This window comes from Sceloporus undulatus, chromosome 1 (assembly GCF_019175285.1).
Source record: "Sceloporus undulatus isolate JIND9_A2432 ecotype Alabama chromosome 1, SceUnd_v1.1, whole genome shotgun sequence".
In the NCBI taxonomy this organism is placed as follows: domain Eukaryota; kingdom Metazoa; phylum Chordata; class Lepidosauria; order Squamata; family Phrynosomatidae; genus Sceloporus; species Sceloporus undulatus.
In genome coordinates, this window is record NC_056522.1 from 6,469,190 (window position 1) to 6,489,436 (window position 20,247).

The 20,247-nt window shown below is 45.3% G+C and overlaps 2 protein-coding genes across 2 annotated transcripts in view; one reads left to right on the forward strand and one right to left on the reverse strand.

Moving 5' to 3' along the window:
- Positions 1 to 4,516, reverse strand: part of PINX1 (PIN2 (TERF1) interacting telomerase inhibitor 1) — a 100,424-nt gene extending 95,908 nt beyond the window's left edge. Inside the window, exon 1 of the mRNA XM_042466393.1 lies at positions 3,688 to 4,516. Coding sequence (XP_042322327.1) covers positions 3,688 to 3,715 — 28 coding nt within the window. The 5' untranslated portion in view covers positions 3,716 to 4,516. The remainder of the gene's footprint in view (positions 1 to 3,687) is intronic.
- C1H8orf74 (chromosome 1 C8orf74 homolog) overlaps positions 1 to 20,247 on the forward strand; it is a 601,672-nt gene that overhangs the window by 194,070 nt on the left and 387,355 nt on the right. The gene's annotated exons all lie outside the window — the stretch shown is intronic.

The window sequence follows — 20,247 nt, forward strand, 5'->3', positions numbered from 1 at the left end:
TACTCTTGTAAATAACTGGCGAGATCCCAACTGATTGGAAGGAATCCATCGTAATTCCAGTCTTTAAAAAGGGGGACAGACAAGATCCTGGTAACTACTGCCCAATAAGTCTTTTATCGGTGGTGGGCAAACTGTATGCCAGTTACCGTATTTTCCGGTGTATAAGGCAACTGGGAGTATAAGATGACTCCCAACTTTTCCAGTTAAAATATAGAGTTTGGGATGTACTCACCGTATAAGACTACCCCTCTTCCAACACACACCAAATAAAAATTAAAAAAACATCAGATTTGATTTCAATATGGTAATTTTAATTCAAATGACATGCAGGTACTTAGCAGGAAACCTTGTTGTATACAAAGCCTGCTTGGATTGGTCAGCTCTCCCTGCCTGCCCAGACCTTCCTGTCTCCAAGACTATCAGAGCGGTAGCTGCTTTCATACGATCGTCGCATACGATGGGGATGTGGCCGTGGCTGTTTTTGAGCTCCCCCCACCATATGCAGCGACCACAGATTCTCCAGTCCGGCTCAGAAGTTTCAGCACCTGCCCTATAAGATGACACCCGGCGTATAAGACGACCCCCGACTTTTGAGAAGATTTTCCTGGGTTAAAAGGTAGTCTTATACGCCAGAAAATACAGTATTTGGATTTGAAATTGCAGAGTTGGATGAATGCACAAGCTTTGGAGGGTCCGGAACAAGCAGGTTTTAGAAGACATATGTCCACTGTGGTGGATTATTATTTATTATTATTATTATTAACCTTTATTTATAAAGCGCTGTAAATTTACACAGCGCTGTACATACAATCTTTTTAATTGGACGGATCCCTGCCCTCAGGCTTACAATCTAAAAAGACACGACACAAAGGAAGTGGGGGTGGGGAGGGGGCATCTCTAGTAGGATAATACATATAAAATACATAGCAATACAGGAAATGATTCAATAAAACAGGCAACAAGAGAACATCAAATAGCAAGTGACAATTATGCAATGCCTGGGAACGCTGCCCTAAACAGAATGGTCTTCAACTCCGTTTTGAAGCTGGTTAAAGAAGTGATGGCTGTTGTTCGCGGGGGAAGAAGGTTCCAGGAGTGAGGGGCAGTGAGTGAAAAGGGGCGAATCTGGGATGGGGCAGAGGAAATTCTGGGCTGAGACAGCAGGCCTTGACTACCAGAACGGAGGGTCCGAGTGGGAAGGTGAGGAGAAATAAGGTCTGATAAGTAAGGAGGGGCCAGCCCATGGAGGGCTTTAAACGTCAACAGCAGGAGCTTGTACTGAATGAGGAAAGGGAGTGGGAGCCAGTGAAGGGATGCCAACACAGGAGAGATGTGGTCAGAGCGGTGGGTGGAAGTGATAATGTGTGCAGCTGAATGCTGAACAGAGATTAAAGGACGGAGGTGAGAAAGAGGAAGCCCAGCCAGGAGGATGTTACAGTAATCAAGTTGTGAGACCACTAGGGCATGGACCAGGATCTTGGCAGTAGAGGCGGAGAGATATGGTCGGATTTTGGCAATATTGTACAAAAAGAATCTACAAGCCTTGGCTGTGGTCTGGATCTGAGGGATACACAACAGAGAAGAGTCAAAGATAAAGCCAAGACTGTGGGCTTGCTGGACTGGTTGAATAGAAATGTTGTCCACAGAGACAGAAAAGGAGTCTTGAAGGGTGGACTTAGGAGGAAAGACAAGAAGCTCTGTCTTGAACATGTTCAGCTTCAAACGCTGATGGCGCATCCACTGCGAGACAGCTGTGAGGCAAGATGAGACTTGCTCTTCAAGCCTTTGAGAAAGGTCAGGGGTGGAAAGATATAACTGGGTGTCATCGGCATAGAGATGGTAGGAAAAACCAAAAGAGCTAATGAGTTTACCTAAGGATAGTGTGCAGAGAGAAAACACAAGGGGACCCAGAACAGAGCCCAGACCAGACCCATAACAGTGCTTTCATTCCTTGTAAACAAATATATCTCATGCCCTAAAGGTAAACTATATGCGGCTTTTGTTGATCTGAAGGCTGCTTTTGATTCAATTCACCGGCCTTTACTTTGGGATAAGTTGGCTAGGCTAAATATAGATCCTCGATTGTTGTTTCTTTTAAGCCAACTCCATACAAATAATCATTGTAGAGTGAAATTTTCTGAATTGTGCCTATTAACAGACCCTATCCACTCTGGTATAGGAGTCAGATAGGGTTGTGTGTTGGCACCTCATCTGTTTAATCTATTTGTGGCTGATCTACCTGCCTTTATGACCACAGTAGACTCTCACCCACCTTCATTGGGAAATCGTCCAATTAATGGATGCAAGCTGCAGGAAAAGAGATTCCACCTCAACGTTAGGAGGAACTTCCTGAGAGTAAGGATTTCCTAGCGGCCTTAAAAATTTACAAAGCCAAATTAAGACCACAATTACTTTACAGCATATTCAACTGGATTCCAGCCTTTAATAAGGAATTGAACATTTGCAGACTCATTTTTTCAGGAGATTGTTATCTGTTCTGCCATGTGTACACCATCTGACTCTCTATGCGGAACTGGGATTGAATGCTCTTGAAACTGAAGCCTGGTTGATGAACTATAGGTTTTGGTTTAAGATACATTTCAGGCCTAATAGACTCAGTCTTTTATGTTTCCTACTATCTGATGTTTACTATGGCAGATGGGCAAAATTTTATGAAAGTAAACTAATTTCTGTAGGTTTAAATTTGGATTCTCTCCTTCTATTAACCGAAAATGAGTGCCTTGAATCTATTAGGGCCTGCCTTGCAGAGAGAGAACACCAACTGACATATCCAACTCCGCCCAGAGTGTGTTCCCCAGCGATGCTCGGTATCCCCCCCTTGCAGGGTAGGATACCGGATTATCTTCAAACACTCTCATTGCAGGTGTCAAGAAAGGCCTTTTTGTTTGCAAGACTAAATGTACATCCATCAAATGTGACAAGGGGTAGATATCAGCAGACCCCATTTTTGAATCATGTATGTCACTGTGATCAAGCTCCAGACATTCTCCATCACATTGTATTGTTTTGTCCACTGTATATAACTCTGAGGGAAAAATTGTTAAGAAAGTTAGTGGAAATAAATATCTCTTTAATTGGGTTAACAGTGGAATTTCTATTAGAAGATCGAAACCCATATATAACCAGGCTAATGGTCAATTTTCTAGTGGAGGCAACAAGACTATGACTCAAATTCGAACAACGACCCTGAAGTTCTGTAAATTTTATTTTAAATTTTATTTTAAATTTTATTGTAATTTATTGTAAACGCATGTCATTTTTTATGCCTAATAAAGGTTGACTGACTGACTGGGTGCATCTACACTGTAGAAATAATGCAGTTTGACACCGCTTTAAGTGCTATGGCTCCATCCTCTGGGATCCTGGGATTTGCAGTTTTGCAAGGCTTTTAGCCTTCTCTGGCTAAGAGTGCTGGTGTCTAACCAAACTACAGATCCCAGGATGCTGTAGGGTGGGAGCCATGGCAGCTAAAAGTGGTGTCAAGAGCTGCATTATTGTTTTACAGTGTAGATGCATGCTTGGAGTTGCCATCTTTTGCTCAGAAACATCTGGCATCTGTGCATCATTTAATATGTATTGCAAACTTGTATCAGCAGACTCTTCAAGCATCCATTCCTCACATCAGAAGGAATGGAGACAGTTGGAGAAACTTTCTGTTTCACTCACCTGAGCAATGCTTGGTGTCCGTGGTCATGGTCCTGTTAGTGGCAGCCAAGGATATGTCTCTGGTTGCACAATGGTATTCAATTGTACCTCAGTTCATCCTCTCTGTTGGGTAGCCTCAAAGCTTCCTTCTCCACTTGCCTCTGGCATTTTGATGCATTCCATTTCTTTCAGGTCAGTGCAGTGCAGTTCTTGGATCACTGGCTGGCTGGATTACAAAATTCCTGTGTGCTTCCCTTCTGATGCTGGCTGGCTTTTACGTCTTCTGCTACATCCATTTTAGCGACCGCTAGAAAACTGGCATTTTAGGTGGTATAGAAGTAAAGCATGCCAATCTAGTCCCAATATTAGACAAAAATAGTTTTACCTTTGTAGGAGGTATGTTCTCCCAGTGCCCTGGCTCTCTCTTTAGGATTTCCCCATTATGGCTAAAATGCAGTATCTTGAAATCCAAAAAAACATCCAGGGGTGGCCGTGTTGGCCATATAAATCCAATAACATCCAAACAATTATACCTTTATTCGACCAACCAATAAATTGGCATGCTTTACCCCAGCATCACCTAAAGTTTTCCTGATGAAACACATGAAGGCTTCTTAAGAAATTCAGAGTTCTCTACCTACAAAGGCGCCTGTGGCTTCGCAAAGGAAGGAGACATGATGGAGTCCAAAGGAAGCATCTTCTTTGAGTTGCAAATGGACATTAAATTTCCTGGACGTGGAGAATCTCCCAGTGACCCCATGGCCAAGGGGAAGGTGCCACCCTGCAAATAGCCCTCCTGCCATCTGAACTAAGAGCAGAAGCAACAAAAGGCATTTTTTTCCTCCCATTTGTTTTAACACGTTGCCTGATGAAAAAGCCAGTGTGACTTTGAAAGCTTGCAACATGTGCATTTTGGTCAGCCCAATAAAGGTATCATTGTTTCGATGTTACTTGGTCTCTGGAGTTGTACTCCAACACTCCAACTACTACGCCACACTGGCAACCTCATGGGGTGCAGTCACAGAACTTAAAGTGGAGTATCACACTATATCTGTAGTGTGAAAGGGCCCCTGGTTGGGGGATAAACAACCAGAAGGGGATAAGAAAGGAAGGAGAAACATGTAGACTGTGGAACAGTTAATTCCCAGTTCCCATCCTTAACTTGCTGTTTCCCTGCTGGAAGTTGTTCCCTTCCCCTCCACTTACTTTATGGCCCTTCTAGGGATGTCATATCCCGCCGGTAGGCGGGACAAACCCGCTTTTGGCGCTCTGGTCCCGGTCCGGTTTTGCGCCAAAGGCAGGACTGCCCCGCCCACGGCCACCCACCTCCTCCTCCTCCTCCTCCTCCTCCTTCTCTTCTTCTGGCCACGCGCGGCTGCTCATGCAGCCGGCGGGCCCTCAGCCACCGCCTCCTCCTCCTCCTCTGGCTCCGCCTCCGCCTCCCGGGCCCAATGAAGTGCCTAGTGCGGTCGCATGGAGGCGTGCGAGGCGGAGGAGGCGGTGGGTGGCTCCCTGCCTGCTGCCTTGGCGTGCGGGCGGGCGGGGAGCGCGCCAAGCCAGGCAGGCACCTCCGCCTCCTCCTCTGCCTGCTTGCTGGCTTACAAAATTCCTGTGTGCTTCCCTTCTGATGCTGGCTGGCTTTTAACGTCTTCTGCTACATCCATTTTAAGCGACCGCTAGAAAAACTGGCATTTAGTGGTATAGAGTAAGCATGCCAATCTAGTCCCAATATTAGACAAAAATAGTTTTACCATCGTAGGAGGTATGTTTCTCCAGTGCCTGGCTCTCTCTTTAGGATTCCCCATTATGGCTAAATGCAGTATCTTGAAATCAAAAAACATCCAGGGGTGGCCGTGTTGGCCATATAATCCAATAACATCCAAACATTATACCTTTATAGACCAACCAAATAATTGGCATGTTTTACCCCAGCATCACACAAAAGTTTTCCTGATGAAACACATGAAGGCTTCTTAAGAAATTCCAGAGTTCTCACCTACAAAGGCGCCTGTGGCTTCGCAAAGGAAGGAGACATGATGGAGTCAAGGAAAGCTCTTGCTTTGAGTTGCAAATGGACATTAATTTCCTGGACGTGGAGAATCTCCCAGTGACCCCCATGGCCAAGGGGAAGGTGCCACCCTGCAAAATAGCCACTCCTGCCATCTGAACTAAGAGCAGAGCACAAAAGGCATTTTTTTCCTCCCATTGTTTTTAACACGTTGCCTGTGAAAAAGCCAGTGTGACTTGAAAGCTTGCAACATGTGCATTTGGTCAGCCCACATAAAGGTATCATTGTTTCGATGTTACTTGGTCTCTGGAGTTGTACTCCAACACTCCAACTACTACGCCACACTGGCAACCATCATGGGTGCAGTCACAGAACTTAAGTGGAGTATCACACTATATCTGTAGTGTGGAAGGGCCCCTGGTTTGGGGATAAACAACCAGAAGGGGATAAGAAAGGAGGAGAAACATGTAGACTGTGGAACAGTTAATTCCCAGTTCCCCATCCTTAACTTGCTGTTTCCCTGCTGGAAGTTGTTCCCTTCCCCTCCACTTACTTTATGGCCCTTCTAGGGATGTCAATCCCGCCGGTAGGCGGGGACAAACCCGCTTTTGGCGCTCTGGTCCCGGTCCGGTTTTGCGCCAAAGGCAGGACTGCCCCGCCCACGGCCACCCTCCTCCTCCTCCTCCTCCTCCTCTCCTCCCTCCTCTTCTTCTGGCCAGCGCGGCTGCTCATGCAGCCGGCGGGCCTCAGCCACCGCTCCTCCTCCTCTCTGGCTCCGCCTCCGCCTCCCGGGCCCAATGGAAGGTAGCGCGGTCGCATGAGGGTGCGCGGCGGAGGAGGCGGTGGGTTGTGCTCCCTGCCTGATGCCTTGTCGTGCGGGCGGGCGGGGAGCGGCGCCAAGCCAGGCAGGCACCTCCGTCCTCCGCCTCCTCCTTGCCTCTGCTCCCGGGCCCAAGGAAGTTGCCTAGCGCGGTCGCCCGGAGGCGTGCGAGGCGGAGGAGGGCGGTTGGTGGCTTCCCCTGCCTGCTGCCTTGGCGTGCGGGTGTGCGGGGAGCGCACCAAGCCAGGCAGGCACCTCCGCTCCTCCTCTGCCTCCCGGGCCCAAGGAAGTGCCTAGCGTGGTCACACAGAATCGCGCAAGGCGGAGGCAGAGGAGGAGGCGAGGGGCGCGCTCCCCCTGCCCGCGCCGCCAAGGCAGCAGGCAGGCAGCCATCCACCGCCTCCTCCGCCTTGCGTGCCTCCGCGCAAACCGCGCTAGGCACTTCCTTGGGCCTGGGAGGCGGAGGCAGAGGAGGGGCTGAGGCAGGGTGGGTGGCTGCCTGCCTGCTGCCTGGTGCGCGGGTGGGCGGGGGAGCGCGCCAAGCAGGCAGGCACCTCTGCCTCCTCTCTGGCTCCGCCTCCGCCTGCCGGGCCAGCCAGTGCCTAGCGCGGTCACGCGGAGGCGCGCGCGAAGTGGAGGAGGCGGTGGGTGGCTGCCTGCCTGCTGCCTTGCGCACGAGCGTGGGAGAGCGCGCCAAGGCAGCCACCCACCTCCTCCTCTGCTTGGGCCCGGGAGGCAGAGGGAGGAGGAGGAGGAAGGAAGGAGGGAGGGAGGAAGGAGGAGGGAGGAAGGGAGGGAGGATGGAGGGAGGAATGGGAGGAAGGACGAGGGAAGAAGAGGAGGGGAGGAAGAGGATAGTGATGATGCTGATGATGATGATGATATGAGCCGCTTTGAGGCACGACCAATGTAAGTTGCTCTGATTTTTACAAACTCATGCGCAGTGAAAAAAACCAAAGTCCCTTGACCAAGTACACACTTCTGAGAAGTACAGTTGAATCCGAGGGCAAAACCCACTTCTTGTTAAACCACCTTGACATGTTCAGTATGAAATGCATGCATGTGTCAGTGTGAAACCCAAAGAGTTTGGTTATACAATAAGCCTCTGAATATGCAGAGGCCATGTTAAGTAAAGCCATGTTCAATGCCCAAAGTGCTGTTTGGAATGGGGGGAGGGGGTGGCCAGAAAGGGAAGTACATTTCTGGCCTCTGTATAGGAATAATGCCAAAATGCCCTCCATTTTGATCATGCCTAAGAAACATGCATTTATAGTAACGTTTTAAAAAAACATCAATTTTTTTCAGCCTGTCCTCCATTTTAAAAAAATGTGCCCTCCATTTGAAAATTTTGTCTACATTTGTCCTGGTTTGGAGGTCCAGACTATAAGCCACCCTATCCACACCGCACCCCTATACCACTATGATTCCACTTTCACTGCCATAGTAGAGTCCTGGGATTTGTAATTTCAGAAGGCATTTAGAACTTTAATCAGAGAACTCTAGTGTTTCCCCAAGCGACAAACCTGGATTCATGTCCTATAAAGAGAATTGTCGCTTGTAATTCTGTAATGGGAAAGGGCCCATGGTGGGATTTTGAAGGAAAACGTAGTCTAGCCACAGTGCAGAATTAAAACAGTTTGTGCACCACTTACTGCAATGATTCTATCCTACCGTATCCTGGGATTTGTGGTTTAGTAAAGCACTACTAGAGCTTTTGACTGATCAGGCTGATACTTCACCCAACTACAACCCCAACTTTCCCAACTTGCCAGCCGCATACGGTAATCCTGGATCCTGGATTTTTATGTGCAGACAAAAATCATACAAGGACTGAATGTGAATGCGATGTGGGATAAGTTTTCCACAGTTTTTTTTTTTAAAATAAAGATTTTCCAACATTTGCAAAAGTTGTTTGTTCCTAAGACAGGACTTGTGGCTGAAACCAAAAGGTTATGAAGTCCAGCTTTCTGATGTTGGGGACGTACCAGTGAAACATGATATAACTCAAGAAAGAAGGAATTTGATTTTTAGGAGGAAAATTTTTGAATGTAAGAGGAACTTAAATGGACATTCATCTATCCCGGCCAAGGGAGTTGCTTTTAAATGTTTTGACTGATCTGTATGCATTAATCATGTACAATGGCAAGGAAAAAATGGAGCCCATTGCCCTACCAATAAAATTTTTATTCCCCAAATGAACGTTTTAACTGGGCCTTAGATTGCAAGATTGAGACATTGGGTACATCTACATTGTTGAAATGAATCCAGTTTTGATACCCTTTACGTGCCATACTGCCATCCCACGGAATCTTTGCCATTACATTCAAGGATTTTTTACTACTCTGCCAAAGACGTGCTGTGCCTCGCAACACTACAAACTCCAGGGTTCTATAGGAACGGAACCCTGGCAGTTAAAGTGGTGTCGAACAGGCATTATTTCTACAGTGTGGATGCACCAATGAAATCATTCAGCCTAGAACTTTCTGTTGCTGTGTTGCATTGCTTGGTCACTCCCTTTCTTTTGAATGCTCTAAACTGTATTTCTAAATGCTCAACAGAAGTTTCTGATGTTGCATGCCAGACATTTGGACTGAAGGAAAAAAATCTCTTCCAGCGAGCCTTTCCAGACTAACCTCCAGCTAAATTAACCAAATTGATCCATTCACTCCTTCACCGCTCTCCTGATGGTTCTTGGAAATAAATTCGACCTGTGCCAATCCTTAGTTACAAACTTGTAACTAAGTACACTTGGTACTGGAATATTGTTATGTGTTTGTGTCTTGATGTTTATGTTGTCATTTTGCAGAGGAGGGAGGGTTAGGGAATTAGGAAATTTTAGATGTCTGTATATCTGTTTTATTTGACGGTTGTTACCCGACACAGATCCCTGGAAAGGCGAGGCGGGATTTATTATTATTATTATTAATTATTCTTTATTTTATTTTTTTAGATTAGTATTATTATATTATTATTATCTATTATATCTTATTTGGGGAGGCAATGTCCCCACCCTGCAGCTATTTCTGGGTGTCTCCTCATCTCTAACAGGCCGGACAGGTACAACATGATTTCCTTCATGTTGGGAATTATTGAATAAATGATTTCTCTGGTGCACATGAGACAGATGTTTCAAGTCATTTTTTGAGAATTTCCCTAATTCACAGATATCAGATTAAGGGTGGAAAGAATCTGAGGTTTAAAATTTTTGAATCAAGCGAAAAAAACTGAGAATGAGAAGATTTTTCCCATTCTACAGGCAGAGATCTTGGAATTGCATCTGTGGAACAGACTATGCTGGTTTGATGTGCCTCTCTCTAGAAGTGCACAAACGACTTCAGAATGGACCCTGAGTTCAATTATTTGAACTTAGCACTATGGAATTCAACTATATGAAAACAGGTGAAGGACATAATCAGAAGAACCACAACAGGAAAAACGCCGTCGTGGCAGACGTCAGTGGAAGAAAGAACCGTCCTTGTCCTGTCCTTATAACTTATATGATTGATCGTGTGAATGACTTTCACATGACGTTGCACTGTCTTGTCTTGTCCCGTCAGGGAAGTGGAAATCTGTCCGTCCACTTCACTGACCGTTATGGCAGGATCAACCTGAAGGTAAGATGTCTTTCACCGATCTTGTCACGGACAGGATAAGGATGGGTTTTTCACTCCCCTCTGCCAACGGAATATCTATAGTGTTTCCTTCCTCATATGGGATCCATACTCTCCAGTTTTTCTCAGATGTAAGATGGGTCAGCATCCACCTTGTTCATACTTTGATAAAAGTCTCCAAAATCACAAAATCTTTCATAAATAAAGCAAAAAGTACAATTAAAAACCTGGAAGCCAGAGGTTTGCTGCTGCAGCTTTGAATTTAGCGTTCAAGTCTGCCTTTGAATTTCAGTGTCTTCAGTGATGTTTGAGGGACTGGATTAGAGTTCTCACCAATTTTTCCTGCGAGGTGTCCTCACTTTAACAGTTACACATGGTCTTCTCCATGCCCGGAACATCTGTATCTGCTGAATGTGCCCAATGTAGATGTTTGTGGAACTTCGTTTGTTCCTTGCCTATGTATAAATGGTCCCAAACTTTGGTTGTTGTTTGATGCAAAACTTGTCAAAAATGTGTGGATTCTTTCATAAACGTTGGTGGGAACACCACGGATTTAAACTGTGGTGAAAAGGAAGTCAAGATTTGTCCAGCAGTGCCAGTGGTACATTATGAACATTATTTGTACATGAAGTATTACAGTGCTTCATTAAGTCCATATCAGCTTGACTTTTTTAATGCATTTCCGATTGCCAGGTAAAATAAAGGACAGGGCTCCTGTCCCTTTCATGAGTTTGTAGAAGAAGAAACTTTCTCACAATGCAAGCAGGGTGTTGCTTCAATGGCAAAAACCACTTGCTGAAATTCAGCTTCTACAGAGCATTAAAGGAACAGGAGCTCGGTCCTTATTTTCACCTGGCAATATAACTCTATTTGTTGTTGTGTTCCTTCAGGTAGTTTGACTTATGGAATCCTAATGTGACCCATTAGAGGGTTTCTTGGAAAGATTTGTTCAGGGGGGTTTGCTTTAGCTTCCTCTAAGGCTGAGTGAGTGTCACTTGGCCAAGATTACTCAATGGGCTTCCATGGCCAAGCGGAGGTCAAACCCTGCTCTCTGGAGTCATACACTCAGACTGAAACCACTACACCATGCTGGCCCCAAAATGCAGTTAGGTTATACTCATACAGACTGCCAAAATAAAGCTGCTTCGCCTCTTTGGGGTTGCTGTTGAAATGATGCATGCATCTAAGGAATCCGAAAGCTGCACCAAAGCTGCACTCCCTGCTTAGGAATGGAGGTGGCTTTGGCGCGACCTCCGGACTCTTAGATCCACGCATCATTTAAACAGCATACCTCCAAAGAGACCCGAAGCAGCTTTATTTTGGCCGTCTGTAACAGGCCTCTCTTTCATAGGAGACCCTGCATGTACGTAGGGATTTGAGTGTTGGACTGTGACTCTGTAAGACCAGGGTTCAGTTCCCACTTCCCAGCTCGCCATGTAAATGGCAGACAGCAAATGGTGGCATGCCTAGAATCCAGGGTTTTGTGAATCATAGAGTTGGAAGTGACCCCAAGGCCATCCAGTCCAATGCCATTCAGGAAGACACAATCAAAGCTTCCCTGCAGATGGCCATCTGTTTAAAGACCTCCAAAGAAGGAGACTCCACCAAATTCTTCACAGGAGCGTCTTCCATGTTGAGCCAGCTTTACTGTAAGGACATTCCTCCTAATGTTTAGGTGGGATCTCTTTCTTCTGGTTCGATGCTGGTACACAGATTCTCTTTCTAGAATATTGTCTCCCTGAACTATAGCACTAGAGCTCTGTAGCAGAAAATTCTTGCTTCTCATTAAAACTACAAATCCTGGGACTCCATGGGATGGAACCATAGCGCTATAATTTGTGATACGGACAGGCCTCAGACTCAGTACCAATATTTTTACCTCCTTACCTTTTGAGACTTGTTCCAACTGACGTCATAAAGCTTCTCCCCATCCATGCGCAAGAACTCGGTGGGAAAAATAATCAGCCCAACACCAGGATATTATTAAAATGAACTGTTTATATTATCTCAGTTGAGTCATACAGTATAATGTATTAAATGGAAAGTGAACAAATTGAATAAATACTTCTGAGTCATGTTTAATCTTTTGTCAAGATGACATTTTTATGTTTTTTTTGTGTTTTTGTTTGTTTGTTTCTTTTCCTCAGTACATGTTCAATAAAACATTAAAATGGACAGTTAAAGTATCATTTAAAATATGTGTTTGTGGAAGAAAGACGCTCAACTCAAACAAATTTTGGCTTGTTTGGATGAGATCTTGACATCATGGGTTCCCCAAAACCACGTAAATGGTGGTAAAAAATATTAAATGCTCCAACTCATTTAAAAAAATAAAACGGCTTTACAACCCCCTCTGATCCTTAACTCAGCCACTCTTCTGTGTATTCTGCACTTAACAATATATACATTCATTAGTGTCCAAGGGAAGACAGCCACTGATTTCATTGGAAAACAGCTTGGTGAAGAAAAACCAAAACCTATGACCATTATGCAGCTGACAGCGACAATTAATACGTATTCTTTGTTCTTTAAAAGAAAAAGACATTAATTTCAGCAGCAGAAATCACGTTTAAAAAAACCATGCACTGGAACACGGGAAAGAGACAGTTATGGGGCAAATTCAAGTCTGACGCAAGAGCTATACCACATAAAACAAGTGGATAGTCACAAAATAGATGGAAGAAAAAGTAATCACATTCTGGAGTTTACGTTGTTCTTAAAATTCCAATGAAAAACAGAATTAGACACGGACTGGTTTTAGTCACCACTCCCCCCCCTTTGAAGTTCAACAGGGCTTCAGTAATCACGACTCTACCTAAATGCCCTAAAGGCCTCAGATCGTTTGATCTTGGAAGATAAGCATGGTCATCTCCTGGTTAGTTCTGGATGAGAGGTCCACCAATGAATACTAGATTTATCGGGGCTTTTTTTTTTTTCTTTTTTTTTTTTTTTTTTTTTTTTTTTTTTTTTCCCCCTGTTATATTACCGCCGCGCGACTTGCCCTTACCATGCCCAGTATCGCGCAGCCAGTTCACTGCCCACGCGCCCCCCCCCAACCCCCCCCCCCCCCCCCCCCCCCTTCTCTGTCGTCCCCCCCCCCCCCCCACCCCCAACACTCACCCCGCCCCCCCCCCCCCCCCCCCCCCCACGCCGCCACACGGCACCCACCCCCCTAGTTGCCTCGTTATGACGTCGTGGCGTCATCTATGAAGATGCAGAGAAGAGAGAAGCCTCAGGGCAGCCGAGGCGGAAACGCTACAAGATCAAGGTGTACTATGTATGCTCTGTAACCGATGCATCGTCGATCATAGGGAAGAGTCTAGACGTAGTGCCGTGTGTTGTGGTTCCCTGTATGTGCACACGTCTCCACGTCCCTCTAAACGTTTTATCTGGGACGCGATGTGTGCACGCACAGAGAGACTTGCTTTTGTGCGGTGTTGTCCGCGCACCTTTCAAGTAACTCCATAGGTTTCATAGGTGTTTTCTTAGGCAAGGAGTCCTCAGAGGGCAGCTTTTGCCAGTTCCTTCTCTGAAATATAGCCTTATAGTATCTCGTATTTAATTTGTGCCCTCTCATCCAGATACTAACCCGGAGACCATGCTTATTCCCAAGATCAAAACAGGATCTGATTGCCTTTAGGCATTTAGGTTACGAGTCGTGATTTTAATGAAGTCTGTTGATTTACAAGGGGGGGGAGTTGAGTGGTGACTAAAAACCAGTCCGTGTCTACTTCTTGTTTTTCATTGGACTTTTAAGAACACGTTTAAACTCCAGGAATGTGATTCATTTTTCTCTTCATCTATTTTTTGGACTATCCACTGTTTCTGGGCTATAGCTTTTTGCTCCAGACTTGACTTTGCCCATAACTGTTCTTCCCTGTTTCCATGGCATGGTTTTTTTAACGTGCTTTCTGCTGCTGAAAATTCATGTCCTTTTTCTTTAAAGAACAAAGAAAAACGACGTATAATTGTCGCTGTCAGGCTGCATAATGGTCATTAGGTTTTTTGGTTTTTCTTCACCAAGCTGTTTTCAATGAACATTCAGGGCTGTCTTCCTTGGACATCATGAATGTATATATTGTTAAGTGCAGAATAACAGGAGGCGTGGCTGAGTTAAGGATCAGGAGGGGGTTTTGTAAAGCCTGTTTATTTTTCTTAAATGAGTTGGAGCATTTAATATTTTTACCACCATTTACGTGGTTTTTGGGAACCCAAGATTTATGTCAAGATTTCATGCCAACAAAAGCCAAAAATTGTGTGAGTTGAGCGTCTTTCTTCCACAAAACCATATTAAATGATTACTTTAACTGTCATTTTAAAATGTGTTATTGAAACATGTATGATGAAACGAAACAAACACCAAAAAACACAAAAAAAACATAAAATGTCATCTTGACAAAAGATTCTTTACATGACTCCGAAAGTATTATTTCAATTTTGTACCTTTCCATTTTAATACATTATTATGTATGACTCACTGATATAATATCAACAGTTCCTTTTAATAATATCCTGGTGTTGGGTGATTATTTTCTCCACCGAGTTCTTCGCATGGAGGTGAGAAGCTTTATGAGCGTCAGTTGGACACAAGTCTCAAAAGGTTAAGGAGGTGGTAAAAAATTGGTACGAGTCTGAGGCCTGTCCGTATCGCAACAATTTATAGCGGATGGTTCCATCCGCCTGGAGTCCCAGGATTTTGTAGTTTAATTGAGAAGCTAAAGAATTTTCGCTACGAGCTCTAGTGCTATAGTTCAGGGAGAAAATAATTTCTAGAAGGAGAATTATGTGTACCGCCATCGAACCAGAAGAAAAGAGATCCCCCCTCTAAAAATTAGGCGGAATGTCCTACAGTAAGCGCCTGCTCAACAGTGGAAGACGTCTGTGAAGAATTTTGGTGGAGCTCCTTCTTTGGAGGTCTTTAACAGAGGCCATCTGTCAGGGAAGCTTTGATTGTTGTCTTCCTGAATGGCATTGGAGGGATGGCCCTTTGGGTCACTTCAACTCTATGATTCACAAAACCTGATTCTATAGATGGCCACGTTTGCTGTTCTGCCTTTACATGTCGAGCTGGAAATGGGAACTGAACACCTGGTCTTACCAGAGTCACGTCACAAACACACCACTCAAATCCCCTACGGACATTGCCGGTTCTCTATGAAAAGAGGCCTGTTACAGACTGACCCACCTTAACGCGCTTCGGGTCTTTTGAGTATGGTTTAAATGATGCGTGGATCCTAAGCGTCCGGAGGTGCGCCAAAGCCACACTCCATTCCTAATCAACTGGCGTGCAGCTTTGGTGCGCAGCTTCGGTTCTTAGATTGCATGCATCCTTTCAACAGCATACTCCAAAAGAGGCCCGAAGCATCTTTATTTGGCAGTCTTATGAGTATAACCTACTGCATTTTGGGGCCAGCTGGTTGTAGTGGTTTCAGCCTGAGTGTATGACTTCCAGAGAGCAGGGGTTGACTCTCGCTTGGCCATGGAAGACCATTGCGTACTTTTGGCAAAGTGACAATCCCTCAGCTAGCGAAGCTAAATTCAAACCCCCTATGACACAAATCTTTCCAAGAAACCCCTCTAATAGGGGCACATTAGGATCTCATAAGTCATAACACTCCCTGAGGAAAGGAAACACAACAACAAAATAGAGTTAGTATTCTGGCCTAGTGAAATAAGGGCCCGAGCTCCCTGTTTCCTTTACTGCTTCTTTAGAAGCTGAAATTTCAGCAAGTGGTTTTTGCCATTGAAGCCAACCCCTGCTTGCATGGTGCGAAATTTTTCTCTTCTACCCAAACCTCATGAAAGGGACAGGAGCCCTGTCCTTTATTTTACATGTGCACTTTCTGAAATGCATAAAAACGTCACGCTGATATGGACTTAATTGACGCACTGTAATACTCATGTGACAATAAATGTACATAAGGTACCACTGGCACTGCTGGACAAATTCTTTGGACTTTCCTTTTCACCATCATGTTTTAAATCCTGTGTGCTTCCCACACTTTATGAAAGAATTCACACATTTTGACAAGTTTGATCAAAAACAACCAAAGTTGGACCATTTTACATAGGGCCAATGGAAAAACGAAGTTCACACACATCTACATTGGGCACATTCAGCAGATACAGACTGTTCCTGGCATGGATGGAAGACCATGTTGTAACTGTTAAGGTGAGGAACCACCTCCGGAAAGCAATTGGGAGAACCATCCAGTCCCTCAAAACATCATGCAGAAACTGAAATTCAAAGGCAGCCTTGAACGCTAAATTTCAATAATGCAGAGTCAAGCCCTCTGGCTTCCAGGTTAATTGTACTTTTTGCTTTATTTCTGACAGATTTTGTGATTTTTGCCGAGACTTTATCAAAAGTATGAAACAAGGTGAGATGCTGGACCATTTACATCTGATGAAAACTTGGAGCGTATGGATCCCCTAATGAGGAAGGAACAAACACTATCGATATTCAGTTGGCAGGGGGAGGAAAAACCATCCTTATCCTGTCCGTGACAGAGATCGCGTGAAAGACCTTCATACCTTCATGTTGCTTCCTGCACATCTAAACGTCAGTGAAGTGGACGGGACGATTCCACTTCCCTGACGGGACAATGACAAGATCCGTGCAACGTTTCATGTGAAAGTTCATTCACACGGGATCAATCATCTAAGTTATCATAAGGGACGGAAAGGACGTTCTTTCTCCATCTGACGTCTCCACTGCCGGCTTTCCTGTTTTTGGTTTCTTCTGATTATTTTCCTCAGACTGTTCATATAGTTGAATTCATCGTGCTAAGTTCAAATGAATTGACCTCAGGTCCATTTGAGTCGTTTGCCCTTCTAGCGAGGATGCACATCAAACCAGCATAGTCTGTTCAACAGATGCACTTCCAAGAATCTCTGCCTGTAGGAATGGGAAAAAATATTCTCATTCTCAGTTTTTTTTTCCTGAATTCAAAAATTTTAAACCTCCAGATTCTTCCACCCTTAATCTGATATCTGTGAATTAGGGAAATTTCTTCAAAAATGACTGAACATCTGTTCCATTTGCACCAGAGGAGAAATTCAGTTAGTTTATTCAATCTTCCCAACAAAAACATGAAGGAAATCATGTTTGTACCTGGTCGCATCGAGATGAGGAGGACACCCAGAAATCGCTGCAGGGTGGGGACATGGCATCCCCAAATAATATCGTAATATAATAATAATAATCATAATAATAATAATAATAATAATAATAATACTAATAATAATAATAAATCCCGCCTCTCCTTTCCAGGATCTGGTCGTAACAACAGTTCAAATAAAAACAGGAATATACAGACAATTACTACAAATTTCACCTCATTCATTAACCCTCCCTCCTTCTGACTAAAAGACACATACACATCACGGACACAAACACAATACAATATCTTCCCGTACAGTTTACTTAGTTACCAATTTTGTAACTAAGGATTGGCAACCAGGTCTAATTATTCCAAGAGACCACAGGAGAGGCGGTGAAACGAGGTGGAATGGATCTCAATTTTGGTTAATTTAGGCTCGGAGGTTAGTTTGGAAAGGCTCGCCTGGAAGAGATTTTCCTTCAAGTCCACAATGTCTTGCATTGCAACATCAGAAAACTTCTGTTGAGCATTAGAAATCAGTTTAGGCATTCAAAGAAATGAGAGCAAGTGACCCAAAGCAATGAAACACAGCATTAACAGAAGATTTTAGGCATGACTGAATGATTTTCATTGGTGCCTCCACACTGTAGGAACTAATTGCAGTTCGGACACCACTTAACTGCCATGGTTCGTCTCTAGAACCTGGACGTTTGTAGGTTGCGCGGCACCAGCACTCTTTGGCAGAGTATGAGTAGTAAAAACCATCCTTGAATGTCATGGCAAAGATTCCGTGGGATGGCAGTTCTGGCACGTAAAGGGTATCAAACTGGATTATTTCATACAATTATGGTAGATGTACCCAATGTCTCAAATCTGTTGCAATCTACGGCCCAGTTAAAACGTTCATTTGTGACTAAAAATTTTATTTGGTTAGGGCCCATGGGCTTCGGCTCATTTTTCCTTGCCATTGTTCATGATTATTAAATGCATACAGGATTCAGTCAACCATTTAAAGCAACCTCTTGCTGGATAGCTGAATTGGTCCATTTTAGTTCCTCTTACATCAAAAAAATTTTCCTTCCTAAAAATTCACAATTCCTTCTTTTCTTGAGGTAATTCCTGTTCACTGGGTACCTCCCCAACATCAGAAAGCTGGGACTTTCATAACTTTGGGTTTTAGCGCAAGTTCCTGTCTTAGGAACAACAACTTTTGCAAATGTTGGAAAATCTTTTTAAAAAAAAAAACTGTAGGAAATTATTCCCACCATCGCAGTCACATTCAGTCCTTGTATGATTTTTGTTGCACATTAAAAATCCAGATACAGGATACCTATGTGGCCTTGGCAATAGTGGAAAGTTGGGATTTGTAGTTTGGTGAAGTATTCGCCTGATCAGTCAAAACAGCTCTAGTAGTTCCCTTTACTAACCACAATCCAGGATTACGGTAGGATAGACTCCCATTGCAGTAATGGTGCCAAACTGTGTTAATTCTGCACTGGGCTAGACTACGTTTTCTTCAAAATGCCCACCATGGGGCCCTTCCCATTACCCGAATTACACGCCGACCAATTCTGCTTATATGACATGAATCCTAGGGTTTGTCGCTTGGGGAAACACTAGAGCTCTCTGGATGGAACGTTCTAAATGCCCTTCTGGAAATTACAAATCCAGGACTCTACTCTGGCAGTTGAACGTGGAATCAATAGTGGTATAGGGTGTGCGGTTGTGGATTGTGTTGTGGATAGGGTTGCCTATACGTCTGGACCTCCAAACCAGGATCAAATTGTCGGACAAAAATTTTCAAATGGAGGGCAAACATTTTTTTTTAAAATGGAGGACATGCGAAAACAACTTGGTATGTTTTTTTAAACACGTTTAATATAAATGCATGTTTCTTTCGGCATGATCAAAATGGAGGGCATTTGTGCATTATTCCTCGACAGAGGCCCGACATGACTTCCCTTTCTGCCACCCCCTCCCCCATCCAAACAGCACCTCTGGGCATCTTGAACATGGCTTACTAAACATGGCTCTTGCATTATTTCAGAGGCTTATTGTATAACCCAAACTCTTTGGGTTTCACACTGAACATGCTATGCATTCATTACTGAACCTGTCAAGGGTGGTTAACCAAGAAGTGGGTTTGCCCTCGGATTCTTCACCTTTACTTCTCAGAAGTGTGTACTTGCGTCAGGGACTTTGGTTTTTTTTCATGGCGCTGAGTTTGTAAAATCAGAGCACTTACATTGGTCGTTGCCTCAGAAGCTGGCTCATATTCATCCTCATCATATCATCCACTATCTCTTCCTCCTCCTGCCTCTTCTTCACCTCGTCCTTCCTCCCTCATTTTCCTCCCTCCATCCCCCTCTCCTCCTCCCTCCTCCTTCCTCCCTTTCCCTCTTCCTTCCTCCCTCCTCCTCCTCTGCCTCCCGGGCCAGCAGAGGAGGAGGTGGGTGCTGCTTGCGCGCTCTCTCCCCCGCTCCGTGCGCACAAGGCAGCAGCAGGCAGCCACCCACCGCACTCCTCCACTTCGCGGCGGCCTCCGCGTTGACGAGCTAGGCACTTGGCTTGCCCCGGCAGGCGGAGGCGGGAGCCCAGCGGAGGAGGCTAGGGCCTGCCTCGGCTTGGCGCGCTCCCCGCCCACCCGGCGCACCCCAAGGCCCGCAGGCAGGCAAGCCACCCCTATGACTAAGCCTCCTCCTATCCTCGCCTCCCAGGCCCAAGGACGTCGATGCCTAGCGCGGTTGCGCGGAGTCACGCAAGCGGAGGAGGCGGTGATGGCTTGCCTGCCTGCTGCCTTGGCGCGCTGGGCGGGGGGAGTGCGCGCCACCTCGCCTCCTCTCTTGCCTCCGCTGCGCGATTCTGTGTGACCACGCTAGCACTTCCTTGGGGCCCGGGAGGCCCGAGGAGGAGGAGGAGTGCCCCTGCTGGCTTGGTGCGCTCCCCGCACAACCCGCCACGCCAAGGCAGCGGCAGGAGCCACCCACCGCCTCCCGACCTCGCACGCCTCCGTGCGACCCGCGCTAGGCACTTCTTGGG